At 34.9% G+C, this 14,339-nt stretch overlaps 1 protein-coding gene across 1 annotated transcript in view; it reads right to left on the bottom strand.

The window, feature by feature from the left end:
- AJAP1 (adherens junctions associated protein 1) overlaps positions 1-14,339 on the bottom strand; it is a 271,600-nt gene that overhangs the window by 137,998 nt on the left and 119,263 nt on the right. The window contains exon 2 of the mRNA XM_031962957.1: positions 6,318-7,096. Within this exon, the coding sequence (XP_031818817.1) occupies positions 6,318-7,096 (779 nt within the window). The remainder of the gene's footprint in view (positions 1-6,317; positions 7,097-14,339) is intronic.

Here is a 14,339-nt window from a genome sequence, read left to right on the forward strand (position 1 = left end):
TCTTATAAATTTCAATCAAATCCTTTTATATCTTAGAAATAAGGTAAATATCAGTGTTATTGTTTAGTTGTTTCAGCCTATGTCTGTCCTTTTGTGATTTTACACTTGGGATTTTCTGGACAAAGATACTGGAGTGGCTTGCTATTTCCTTGTCTAGCTCAAAGAGCCCTGACCAAGTTTACAGCTAATAAGTCTTCCTGACTCTAGGGTCTATACTTTACCCACTATACCACCTAGCTGCCCAAGCCTGATGAGATAAGGAAAATGCATTTTGCTCTTTTACTGGGGTTCTTTTTTCTTTCTTTTTTTCCCTAAATTTATTTTGTACTTAATTTTGCCCCAGTTTTATGTAAGAACAAAATTTTACAAAAATTTTTAAAAATTGAGTTCCAAATTTTCTTTCTTTCTCTGTTCCCACCCACCCATCTCTTTGAGAAGGTCAGCAATTTTATCTATTATACACATATAGTAATAAAAGGTATTTCAAAATTATTTATGTTGTAAAAGAAAAAAAGAAAAAAAACTCATTTTTTTTAAAAGCATGCTTCAGTCTGTATTTAGAAACCATCAATTCTTTTTCTGGAGATGATAGCATTTTTCACCATAAATTCTTCAGAGTTAACTTGAATCATTGTATTACTGAGAATAACTGTCATTCGTAGCTGATCATCTTATGATTTTGTTATTACTTTGTACACAATACAGTGCACTTTGCATCAGCTCATATAAGTCTTTTCAATTTTTTATAGCATCCTGCACATCATTTCTATAGCACAATAGTATTCCATTATAACCACCTATCACACTTTGTTAGCCATTCCCCAATTAGTGGGCATCCCCACGATTTCCAATTCTTTGCCCCCAGAAAATAATAACTATAAATATTGTTTGTACATATGTGTGTTTCCTCTTTTTAAAATATCTTTTAGGATGTAGACTTAATACACAGGATGTATATGAAGTGTATGGTTTTATTGTATGGTTTTATCAGCCTTTGGGATATACCCAAATATATTTCCAAATTCCTCCATAGAATGGTTGAATCAGTTTACAACTCCACCAACAATGCATTAATGTCTGATTTTCCTCCACATCCCCTCCACCATTTGTTATTTCCCTGTTCTGATCTATTAGTCAATCTAATTTGCTAATTCAGAATTGCTTTTATTTTCATTTATCCAATCAATGTTCTAAATCACCTTTCTTTTTCATAGGCTTAGAGATATCTTTGATTACTCCATCTGAAAATTGTTGATATATTTTGATGAATGGATCTTATTTTTATAAATTTAACTCAGTTCTCTATATGTTTGAGACCTTTATCAGAGAAACTTGTTTAATTTTTTTCAGTTACTTTTGTTATTTCTCTCTATTCTAGTCCACCACCTTTTTTATTCTATTCTCTTTATCATTTCATTCTGCCTCTTCTCAAAAATGTTTTCCTTCTGACTACCTGCACCTCCAATCTGCCCCTCCCTTTTATCAACCTTCACCATTTTTATCCCTTTCCCCTCCCATTTTCCTGTAAAATCAGATAGATTTCTATACCCCAATTAATTATGTATGTAATCCCTGATTTCAGCCAATTGTGATGAGAATAATGTTCATTTATTCTCTCTCACCTTCTTACTCTTCCCTTGAAGAGTGCTTTTCTTGCCTCTTTCATGTGAAGTAATTTACTACCATTATACCTCTTCTTCTCCCTTTCTCCCAAGCCATCCCTCTCTTACCTCTTAATTTTATTTTTTTTTAATATTATCCCTTCATATTTGATTCATACATGTGCCCTCCATAAAAACTCCTTCTGTCATAATAATGAGAAAGTTCTTCTGAATCACATGTATTATTTCCCAAATAGGAATTTAAACAGTTTAACTTGTTAAGTTCCTTATGAGTTCCATTTCTTGTTTATCTTTTAATGCTTCTATTTAATCATGCATTTGAAAAGTCAGAATTTATATTAAGCCCAAACTTCTCATCAAGAATATTGAAAATCCCCTATTACATTGAATGTCAATTACCTTCCCCACAAAGGATTATATTTGATTGTTATTTTTCCCCGGGAAGTTGATTGTTGGTTGTAATTTTAGCTCCTTTACTATCCAGAATATCATAGTTTAAGTATTCTGATATTTTAATGAAAAAGATACTAAATGTTATGTTATCCTTATAGTGGCTCCACAATACCTCACTGAAATATTTTCTCCTTGCTATGGGTGAAATTTGGCTAAAATATTCCTGGGAGAATTATTAAAGTAGTTTTAAAAATAAAAAAATTAGCAAAGTTTCAGGAATATAAAATAAACACATGTATATCATCAGCATTTCTAAATATTATCAACAAAGCCAAGCATCAAAAGATAGAAGAAAAATTCCATTGAAAATATCCGTATACAATATAAAATATTTGGGATTCTACTTGACAAGGCTGACCCAAGAACTATATGAATACAATTATAAAGCACTTTTCACATGAAAAGTCAGATATAAACAACTGGAGAATTAAATTTTCATGGATAATCTGATCGAATATAATAAGAATGACAACTATATCTATATTACTTTCTTATTTAGTAACATGCCAAAATTTATAGTGCTAGAAAATGATGAATTATATTCACAATATAATAATTAATAATATTAATAATTTAGCTGGGAGAACAAAAAGTCAAGAATACTAAGGAAATTAATGAAAAAAATGGACCTAGTAATACCAGATCTAAAACTATATTTCAACCAGCATTTAGCAAAACTATTTAGGATTGGCTAAGAAACAAAATGGTAAATCGGTGAGGGACATAAGACACAGTAGTAAATGACTATAGCAATCTACTATTTTATTAAACCCAAAGACTCCAACTTCGTGGATAAGAAGTCACTATATTAAAAAAAAAATGAGAAAACTGGAAAATAATATGACAGAAACTAGATACTCCAGCTTACTCTTTGACACCAAGATAAAGTTGAAATGGGTACACCATTTAGATAAAGAGTTCTAATCATAAGAAAATTAGGCAAGCAAGGAATAGTTTACCTATGAATAGTTTATCTATGAAGAAGGAAAGAATTTACAATCAAACAAGAGATAAAGAACATTCTGAAATGCAAAAAAAGATAGATTTTATTATTAAATTAAAAAAGATTTTGCCAAAAAAAACACATTATACTCTCTCTGTTTCTCTGTGTCTTTTTTCTCTTTGTCTCTCTGGCTTTGTCTCTGTCTCTTTGTCTCTCTCTCTCTCTCTCTCTCTCTCTCTCTCTCTCTCACTCTGTGTTTGTGTCTCTCTCTCTGAGTCTATAGATATGTGTGTGTTTATGCATATATGTTTATTTTTTATTTCTATAAATTATTTCCTTGGAAAAAATGTAAGTGCTTTGAAGGCACAGAGCACAAACTATACATTTATATCTATATGTGTGTATACATACACATCAATAAAATTCTTGCTGATTGTCCAATTGAATGAACTGATTAGATCACTGTCAAGATTTTTTTAGTGTCTTACTTAAAATACCTTTGATGCTGTAGTGACAGTGCTAAGGCTTTAATTTCCATAAGCAATGCCCAGAAGCAGGCGAAGGATATGGATTTTGGGCAAGAGTAAAGGGTGCTTTGATCTATTTTGATCTATTTAGTCTCTGCAAATTGTGTTGTCAATTTTTGAGATTTCTTACCCTAAAATGATTTATCCCTCACTCTACCAGCACCCTTTAATGAGGCTTACCATCAGAAGCTTTTTACCTGATCCCCAGGATGCTATCTTTTTGGTCTGCTAAAATTTCTTTCCATTGGTAGACGACATATATATTTCCTCCTTTTTGAATTCATCTCGCTAAACAAATTAATCTGAAACCAGATTATTTTATGAAGAACCATAAATCTTTTTTCCAAGATAAGCATCTGTCTTGTCGGATTAGTAACATCCAATGTTCTGTGAATTAATTTGCTAAGCCCTCTAATACTGCCCTGGCAGTTTAACTTTAGTAATAACAAATCTAATTTGAAATAAGTGGGAAATTGTTTTCTCATCCGTGTCCCTATAGTAAATGACATATATGGAAGAGATGACATTAAATGGATACTGTACTTAATTCTATTTTGATGACAGCTTGGGAGTTTATTGAGGGGGTTTGGGAGAGGGAAGATGTTTTGAATGCTCCTCCAGGAGGTCTGACATAGATGATGGATTGCAGACTTTGTTTTCATCCAGATTCCTCAATCTCAACTAGACTCCCTTGCTGAGAATCTACAATATACAAGAAGACAAATCCATGGATGTCTTTTCAACACCTCTCCTGGAAAATGCTTTCTCTCTTTGATTTTTCTCTCCTTCTCTAGCTGTAATGTTGAGCACCATGCCTGTGACATAGTAGGTGCTTTAAAACTGATATAACCCTGACTACGGAGTCATTAAATGAATGTTCTTTGTAATCCATTTTCTGCTACTTACTGTATCTATGAACGTGGGTAAGCTTGTTAACTTTCTTAAGCTTCAGATTATTCATCTATAAATTAGACCAGAGGATCTCTGCTACATTTATGATTATGTTGCCAGATAGGTGACAACTTTCTGCCAAGATACCCTGGTCCTTCCCTTTGGAAGGAAACCAGTCATCAGATGGGAGAGTTGGTGATTTGGAAACCAGAACCATCCTTTCTCTACTGCTTTAAAGCATCAGAAGGAAGGGCAGGTGTTGGAATTTGAGAACAATACACAGGGATATGGGGCCAAGGCAGGGACTTATGCTAGCCAAGGTGAGAAAACTAAAAGAAAAAGAATCTCTTGGTTTCCTAGTATAGGATATGGATCTCAGGGCCCAGACACCCCCAACTCTAAAAAAACTGAACATTTTAAAGAGAGTATAAGCTCTTCAGGCTCTCATTTCATGGTAGCGTTCTGTAATTCTTACATTTTATGGGACTGGCAAAATGTTGTTATTTACATAGAATGCATTTGGGCTGTGCCCATCCAGGAACTCCCAAGCTGTTACAGTGCGTATGACTGATGCTGGCTAACAAAGGCAGACAAAATTGAATGTGAATTGTAAATAGCCAAAGTGTGCCCTGCTGGGATTGGAAGCTCAGAGATATTTCTAAGCTTCATCTGAGCCCCTTCTCTGTGCAGAATAGTTATGGATCCTGTAGAAAGAGCTTTTATCCTAGGGGAATTGAGGGTATTTCTGCATCTTCTGGAGCAAGAAAAGAGGCCAGAATAGCCCCATAGAAACCAAAAAATTAAAATAAATAAATAAAAGCAAGGGTATGGAACAAGGGCTGGGGGCAGAGGAAAATAGAAAAGAAAAATTGCACAAATAGTCATTTAAAAACCCTGAGCCATAAGTATGAATCATGATCACTACAGCACAAACAGGAGGCCAGTGTCTGCAAGAACCACCTTCACCAAAGTCTAGTCCATCCCCCTCCTACTAAGTAGGTTTTACCTATTATTCATATCCTGATAATATTTCAATGTACTTTTAAAAGACTCCTAGAGGGAAAAAGGACTCCACATTTTCAGTCCTTGCTGTTCAAGTGATTAATTTGCTCTCAACAGAATGGAAGGCTTGAATCAGGTAGTTATTGGATATTTGCATGAACCATTTTTTTTTCAAGAAGGAAACCATCCCTTTCCCTGATTCTATGAGTCCTTATGGAATGATATAGTTGATTTTGCCCTTGCAGTGAATGCAAGAAGACTCCATAATTAAGTTTTGTTTGTTTGTTCTTTGGGTTATGTTTTTAACCTACCCTCAGGCTTCTCTGGTATTATGGACATTCCTTGAATCAGGGTACAGCTGGATGTTGCAAATCCATTAGAAGCATGACTCTGGGAATCGGAAGAAAATCTTTATAGCTCCAAAGCAAAATATCATCAGATGACTAGGTTTGGATTGTTCTGACTCTCCCTAAAGTAGAATACTAGAAGACTGGAAAACCTTCCTTCCCCACCCACCTCTGAACTGAACCCAGGACTCTAATCTCTCACTATCTCCTGTGAAAACACAAAGTGGACCAAATGTACATTGTCTAAACTTCCAGTTATCAACCCATGAAGACAGGATCTGTTATTGACTTTGGGCCAAATCATGCATCAACTGATGGACAAATGCATGTGCATGCACAAATGTTATGAAATCATACATTTTTATGCTGTTTATAGAGTCAGAGTCACACCAGGTTGGCTGCTTATGCAAATCAGACTCACACTGGTCATGAGTTGATATAAAAAAGAGCCACCTTCTACTAAAGAAAAAAAAACAATTCTTTGTCCCACAAACCAAGTCCAAAGCCCACCCTCACATAGAGACCAAAGTACCTGAGGGCTCCACAATCCGTGGCGGCGTGATGTCTTTGCCATTGCTGTTGGAGACAGTGGAGGGTTCTGTTGTGCTAATCCTACTCGGATAGTTAGGGTTGTTCTTAATAATCCCAGGACTAAGGGATTCTAGGAATCCCTTAGTCTGTACAGTGACATAGCTTGTGGTAGTGGTGGTAGTAGGAGCCACAGTTGTCTTTCTGGTTTGTAAAATAGAGACAGTGGTAGGGCCATAAATCCCAGGAGATGTGCTAGATTCTACAGATTCTTCTTCGCCTGTAGGACCCCATGCAATGAATTCAGTTTCCACTGTTGGTTTGCTCCCTCTGAAGTCAAAATTATTCAAACTACCCCCCTGTAGGTGCCTTTTGTCCCTTCTCAAAGGTGTTTGCTGTTCTATACTCCCACTGCCCATCGAGGACAGAAGAGAAGGGTTGAATTTGGCAGCTTCTGGGTGTTTCGATGACCCACTTTTCAAAGGGATGACTCCCTGGTTCCTGGTTCTGTGGGTCCCTCTGGAATGATATGTCCTTATTTGTCCATGTGCACGCTCAGGACGAAATGAAAGAAGGTTCCATAAAGGGGTGGGGATCTTCGTTGCCAGTCCATTCTTAAAACTCCACAATCGGGAATTGTGGAAAGGCCGAGGCAAAAGCCTGAATTCTGGGCCTTGAGCTAAAGATTCACAGGTGGGGAAATCCATGGCTAGTTGAAACATGGCTATAAGTATCCAAGCATGGCTTCCTATAGGGCAACCAGACCAGTGGACAGACATCGAACTGTATCAGAGAAAGAAAGAGAAAATTATTTCGGTAATGCACTGGATTACAAGCCATTTATCCATCCACCTATCCACCTGTTCTTCATCCATCCATTCATTCATTCATCCCTTCATGAGCATTTATTATTATGTGCTGACTATATGACAGGCACTATAGGTATAAGAGCAAAAGAACCATAGTTATTTCCTTCAGGTAATATATTCTGTTGGAGAAGAAAATGCCCACAACTGCACACATTCAAATGGAGGAAGAAGGAGAGGGGGGGAGAGGGGAGGGAGTGAGAGCAGGAGAGGGAGAGAGAACAACTGTGTGTGTGTACATAAAAAATTATATATATATATATATATATAATGGTTAATGAGGAGGTCAGGAACAGTTGGGGGAATTCAAGAAAACCTTCATGTATAAGGTAGTAATTTAACTACATCTATAAGATGAGACAGAGAAAAGAAGGCATTATATTCCAAGCATGAAATTTTCTTCCCCCTATAACTTCATTTATCTATCTATTTATCTATCTATCTTTCTATCTGCCCATTTATATTTGCTTTGTATATTTATTTTTAAATTTAGCATTTCAGATAATAAATATGATTCTCATTATTTAAAAATTTAAAGTTTACAAATTGCTAAGAAAATTGGAAAAAAGTAGTATGGCACAAACTAGGCATAGACCAACATGTCACACCCTATAGCAAGATAAGATCAAAATGATTTAGAAATCAAGGATGATACCATAAGCAAATTAGAAGAAAAATGAATAGTTTGACTACCAGAACTGTAGGAAAGGGAAGACTTTTTGACCTAACAAGAGATGGAGAACATCATAAAAGGTAAAATGGATATTTTTGATTACAGTACATTAAAATGCTTTTACACAAATTCAATGCACCAAAGACAAAAATAAAAGAAGAAAGAGGGAAAACTTTTACAACCAATGTTTCTGAGAAAAGCTTTATTTCTGAAATATATATAGAACTGAATCATATTCTCAAGAATTTAAGTGATTCCCTGATTGATAAGTGCTAAGAACATGTGAAGAGACAATTTTCAGAAGAACAAATTAAAACTACTTATACTCATATGAAAAATGCTCTCAATGACTATTGATTAGAGAAATGCAAATTAAGGAAACTTTTAGGGGCCACTTCGCACCTATTAAATTGGCTAAGATGACAGAAAAGGAAAATTATAAATGTTGGAAAAGATGTGGGAATATTTGAATACTAGCACATTGCTGGTAGAATTGTGAACTGACCCAACTATTATGGAGAGCAATTTGGAACTGTACCCAAAGATAAAACTATTAATATAGCAAGAACACTACTAAGTATGTATCCCGAAGAAATCATAAAAAAGGGAAAAGAATCTACATGTAAAAATATTTATAGCAGCTCTTTTTGTGGTGGCAAAGAACTGGAAATTATGGGGATGTCCATCAATTGGAAAATGGTGAACAGCTTGCAAGCAATATTAATGTAATGACATACTATTATTACATGAGAAATGATGTGAAGGTAGATTTGGAAAAATCTGGAAAGGCTTACATGAATTGATGTTGAGTGAACCAGAAGAAAATTGTACACTGTAACAGCACCATTAATAAAATTATTGACCTTGGCTTTTCTCAACAGTACATTGTTTCATGATAATTTCAAAAGACATGATAGAAAATGCTATCTATAATCAAATAAAAAACTAGATATTTTGAACACATATTTAAGCATACTATTTTCAGTTTTAAGGGGCTTTTCCCTTCTTTTCTTCTTTCACAACATAACCAATATGGGAATATGTTAAAATGATTGCACATGTATAATCTATATCAGATTGCTTGATGTTTTAGGCAGAGACGAAAGAAGGGAAAGAAAGGGAAAAAAGGGAACAGAAATTAATATTAAAAACTATCTTTGTGTATAAGTGAAGAAAACTACTATTAAGAGGCACAAAGCAAGTCTGGAAGATTGATTCTATTATTTTCACTATTTTACAGATAAGAAAACTAAGGCACAGAGAAGTCAAGTGATTGGAACAAGATCACATAGCTAATAAATATAAGTTGGGGTTTCAACTTACTTCATCCTGCACTAAACCCAAAGCAGAATAATAAAATCATAATGTCTTAAAGTTGTTTTTTTCTGGGTTTTTTTGAATCATTATTTCTGGTAAAAAGAAAATAATGACAATCATTTATACCATGATAATGGCCTGTCTCTTTCAAACAACATTCAAATCCATCATTTGCTTTAGTCTCACAGTATGTCTTAAAACCATGTAGAATGGGGATAAATTTATATTCATTTTATAAGAAGAAAAACTGAGACAAAAAGTTACTAAGAGAATTTCCTAAGTTAGTAAGTGGCATTGGTAGGTTTCCTCACTCTTACTTCATGGTTCATTGCATTCCACCAATGGACCTAGTTCCCTCACATATGTAGGCATATGTTTATTATTATCTGAATAGAACTGTTTTAAATCAGGAACCTCCCATTAAATATGGAATATTTTACCACTTTGCAATTTAGGATACCCAATAGATTATTCAGTCTGAACCTTATCCTCAGTATATTACATCTTTCCAAATAGACAGTTCAACCATGCTCAAGTATTTGCTTTGATAGCATCTGAGATCCTTTTATTTATTTGAAGTACAGATAAATCCTTTGTGAATCAATCAAACATGTCCTCCACTCCAAGGAAGACAAGAGAGGATAATGTATCATCCAATCCTATTTCTTAATAAAACTAGAAAATTATAATGGTGAGATTAACTTTCTCTTTCCTGTACAGTCCACTGTAGTGGACTGAGAGGTGATGCTGTCAATTCTCACTAATAGATGAGTTTAAGAGGTGTGTGCAGGGATTATAATGAGAAAATTAGACAATTAAACTTCCAAGGACCTGTTAATCAGTTCACAGAGTAACCTCATTAGCTGAAAGTAAATTCATAAAATATGATATTGTTTCACATATCAGTTAAAGTTACATGGCATTTTAAAACAATGGTTCCTAAAATCTGTGTGTGTGCGTGTGTGTGTGTGTGTGTGTGTGTGTGTGTGTATGTGCATCTGGCAAAGCCTATGGACTTCCTCTCAGGATAATGTTCTTAAATGCATAAAAGAAAACATATAAAATTACAAATTATAATAAAATGTTACCAAATATATTTAAAAATAAATTATTTGAATTTGGTTAGGAATCAAATTAGGAATTTAAATTCAAATAAAACACTTTATGGATGCCCATCCCATCAGTTGGAGAATGGCTGAATAAATTGTGGTATATGAATATTATGGAATATTATTGTTCTGTTACAAATGACCAACAGGATGATTTCAGAAAGGTCTGGAGAGACTTACACGAACTGATGCTGAGTGAAATGATCAGGACCAGGAGATCATTATATACTTCAACAACAATACTAGATGATGACCAGTTCTGATGGACCTGGCCATCCTCAGCAATGAGATCAACCAAATCATTTCCAATGGAGCAGTAATGAACTGAACCAGCTACACCCAGCGAAAGAACTCTGGGAGATGACTAAAAACCATTACATTGAATTCCCAATCCCTATATTTTTGTCCACCTGCATTTTTGATTTCCTTCACAAGCTAATTGTACAATATTTCAGAGTCTGATTCTATTTGTACAGTAAAATAATGGTTTGGTCATGTATACTTATTGTGTATCTAATTTATATTTTAATATATTTAACATCTACTGGTCATCCTGCCATCTGGGGGAGGGGGTGGGGGGTAAGAGAGGAAAAATTGGAACAAGAGGTTTGGCAATTGTCAATGCTGTAAAGTTACCCATACATATAACCTGTAAATAAAAGGCTATTAAATAAAAAAAAAATAAACACTTTAAAATCATTTTCCATAAATTCAGATTAAATATACCACTTCACCAATAGTGCTCACAAATTCCTACTCTAAAAAAGGTAACATTCTAATTAAAGAACTGTAGCATAACCCCAAACTGACAATGAACTTCTCTAAATCCAGTCAAACTGACACAATAGCTAGACTTGGTTAGTCCATTGGCAGGAATTGTCTTTCTTTTTATTAATTGTATCCCCAGCACTTAGAACAATCCCTAGAACATAGTAGGTGCTTGGATTTGGATGTTACTGAATTTTTGTCAGCAGTTTTGGAAGACCAACCACCGAATCATAGAGAGATAGGACTCTGGGGTACAGATAGGTATTTGTCTGAGGTCTTCCTAGCTTCCCTCAAAATCAACACCAGACCAAGCATCTGAACAGGTTTCAGAGTGACAGAACCCACACATATTTGTAGTGTAACAAATTTCCAACAGAAGATATTTTGAAAGAACTTTTGGAAAGATCTGTCTCAATCAAACAGGAAGAGGTCCTGGGTAGAGAGGACTCCAACAGCCAGAGGAACCAAGTGGGAGACTCTCAGACAAAATATTGCAGTTTTGGCTACTCTGTCCTGGTTCAGAAGTCAATGAATCAGCAGACTAAGCGTGAGGTCTGTAATGAAACTACAGAAGGCAAATAGTGAGCCCCTGGATCCAGCATAACAAGGGGGCATGGCCACACACACACACACACACACACACACACACAAGGTAAGGAAGCCAGCAGCACTGGACCCAGGACAATATATAACCCCTGCCACCTACAGAGAAAGCTAAAGAAAATCTCCCCTTTGGCCTAAGACCATACCTATTTAAAAACAAGCAAAAGAGCAAAAAGAGCTCTAATAATAGATGGCTATCATAGAGACAGGGAAGAACAGATCTCAAACCCTGAGGACAAAAAAAGGCAAAACTCCTCCAGATGAAACCTCAAAAGACTCCATTGGAAGAATTCAAAAAGGATCTTAAAAGAGAGTTAGAAGAAAAATTGGGAAAGGAATGAGAGTTTTGCAGGGATTTGGAAAAAGAAACACAGAAATTATCTGAAGAAAACAACTTCTTAAAAATAGATTTGGTGAAATAAAAAGAAAAGAAAAGAAAAGAAAACAACTACTTGAAAAACAGAATTGTTGAAATGGAAAAAGAGAACAACTTCCAAACATACAGAATTGGTGAAATCCAATGAACAAAAAATCCAGTGAACAAAACAACTCATTTAAAAGTTCAATCAACCAAATGCAAAAGAAGGTAAAGATAACTCATTTGAAAGTTCAATTGACCAAATGAAAAAGGAGATAAACAGCTAACTGAAGAAAATAATTGACTAAAAATGAAGATTGAATAAATGTAAGTGAATGACTCAATGAGACATCAAGAATCAAACAAACCCTCCCCCTAAAAAAGAAAGAAAGAAAAGAAAAAGAAAAATAGAAGAAAATTGAAAATATCTCAGAGGAAAAACAACTGACTTGAAAAATAGATCCAGGAGACATTCTAAGAATTATTGGAAAACTATAATAAATAAAAAAAAAAATCTAGATAACATCTTTCAAGAAATCATCAAGAAAAATTGCCCTGATATCCTAGAACCAGACAATAAAATAGCAGTTGAAATAATCTATTGATCACTTCTTGAAAGAGATCCCTACATGAAAAGTCCAAGGAAGATTGTGGCTGAATTCCAGAACTATCACATCAAGGAGAAAATACTGCAAGAACCAGAAAGAAACAATTCCAAAATCGAAGAGCCACAATCAGGATTACCCAAGAACTAACAGCTTCCACTTTAAGGTATCAAAGGGCCTGGAATATGATATTCTGGAGGGCAAAGGAGCTCGGACTGCATCCAAGAAATTACTACTCAGCAAAACTAACCATTGTATTTCAGGGGAAAAGATGGGCATTCAATGAAATAGGGAATTGTTAATTATTTTTCATGAAAAAAAAGAGTTTACCCATGTTAAGGGGCAGGTCAATTCTCCAAGACCCTCCACAGCTATGGATCATAGCATCTGAAGGAGTTGCAGGGCAGCCTTTGCTGACACAGATGTTGCAGATTGGGAATGAAATAAATTGGAGGCAGAGGGAAGAGGAAAGAAGTCAGAGAACAGCAATTCCCTCTAAGTCTCCCTATATCATCCTCTCACATGAGGAAGCCATTCTGCAGGTCTGGGTGGGATCTCCAGCAGCCACTGTCAGGTGGCTCCTGTGTATTCCAACAGAACAGAAATTTTGATCTTCAAATACATTACTGAAGAGAAGCATTAAAAGGTAAAAAGCGAAGAAAAAACTATGTTTTTAAAGGTTTAGATGTTTCCATTTTACATCCATATATGGGAAAATGATTTGTTTAACTCTTGAGAACTATATCTTTGTTAGCGGTACACATAGAAGTATAGGTATAATTTGACTTTATTGTGATGATATTAAAAAAAAGAAACTAGGGGTGGAAAGGGATTGTATTAGGAGAAGAGAAAGGGGAAATAAAATGGAGTAAATTACATCACATGAAGATGCAAAAAAAACCTACTACAGTTAAGGAAAAGAAGGGATGAGGATGAGCATTAATATCATTGGATTTTTCTGAAGGACAAAATATCAGATATATTTAGTTTTACATAGAAACTTGTATCACTCTAGAGGAAAGTAGAAGAAAGGGAAAAAGAAAGGGGGAAGCTAAAAGAAGGGAGAACAAAAGTAGAAAGGGATAAGAAAAGGGAAGGGCTGTAAAGGGGATAGTAAATGGAGGGAGGTGGTGGTTAGAAGCAAAATACTAGAGAGGAGGGGAAGGGGAAAGGAAAGAGAAAAGTATAACTTGGGGAAAATAAGATGGCAGTAAACACAGAGTTAGTAATTTTAATTATGAATCTGAATAGGATGAATTCTCCCATAAAATGGATTAAAAGCCAGAATCCTACAATGTGTTGTTTACACAAAACATATTTAAAGTAGAGTGACATATACAGAGCAAAGGTAAAAGGCTGGAGCAGTATCAATTGTGCTTCAGCTGAAGTAATAAAAAAAAAAAGCAAGGGTAGTGATTCTGATCTCCTATCAAGCAAAAATAGATCTAATTAAAAGAGATCAGAAAGGAAAGTACATTTTACTAAAGTATACCATAGATAATGAAGTAATATCTATACTAAACATATATGCACCAAGTGGTATAGCATCCAAATTTCTAGAGAAGTTAAGAGGGGAGCAAGAAGAAATAGACAGCAACACTATACTAGTGGCAGATGTCAACCTTTCTCTATCAGAACTAGATAAATCGAACTAGGACTTGAGTATATATATATATATATATATAAACATACATGCACATGAGGTATAGTCATTACCACCACCACTA

This window comes from Sarcophilus harrisii, chromosome 3, assembly GCF_902635505.1.
Source record: "Sarcophilus harrisii chromosome 3, mSarHar1.11, whole genome shotgun sequence".
In the NCBI taxonomy this organism is placed as follows: domain Eukaryota; kingdom Metazoa; phylum Chordata; class Mammalia; order Dasyuromorphia; family Dasyuridae; genus Sarcophilus; species Sarcophilus harrisii.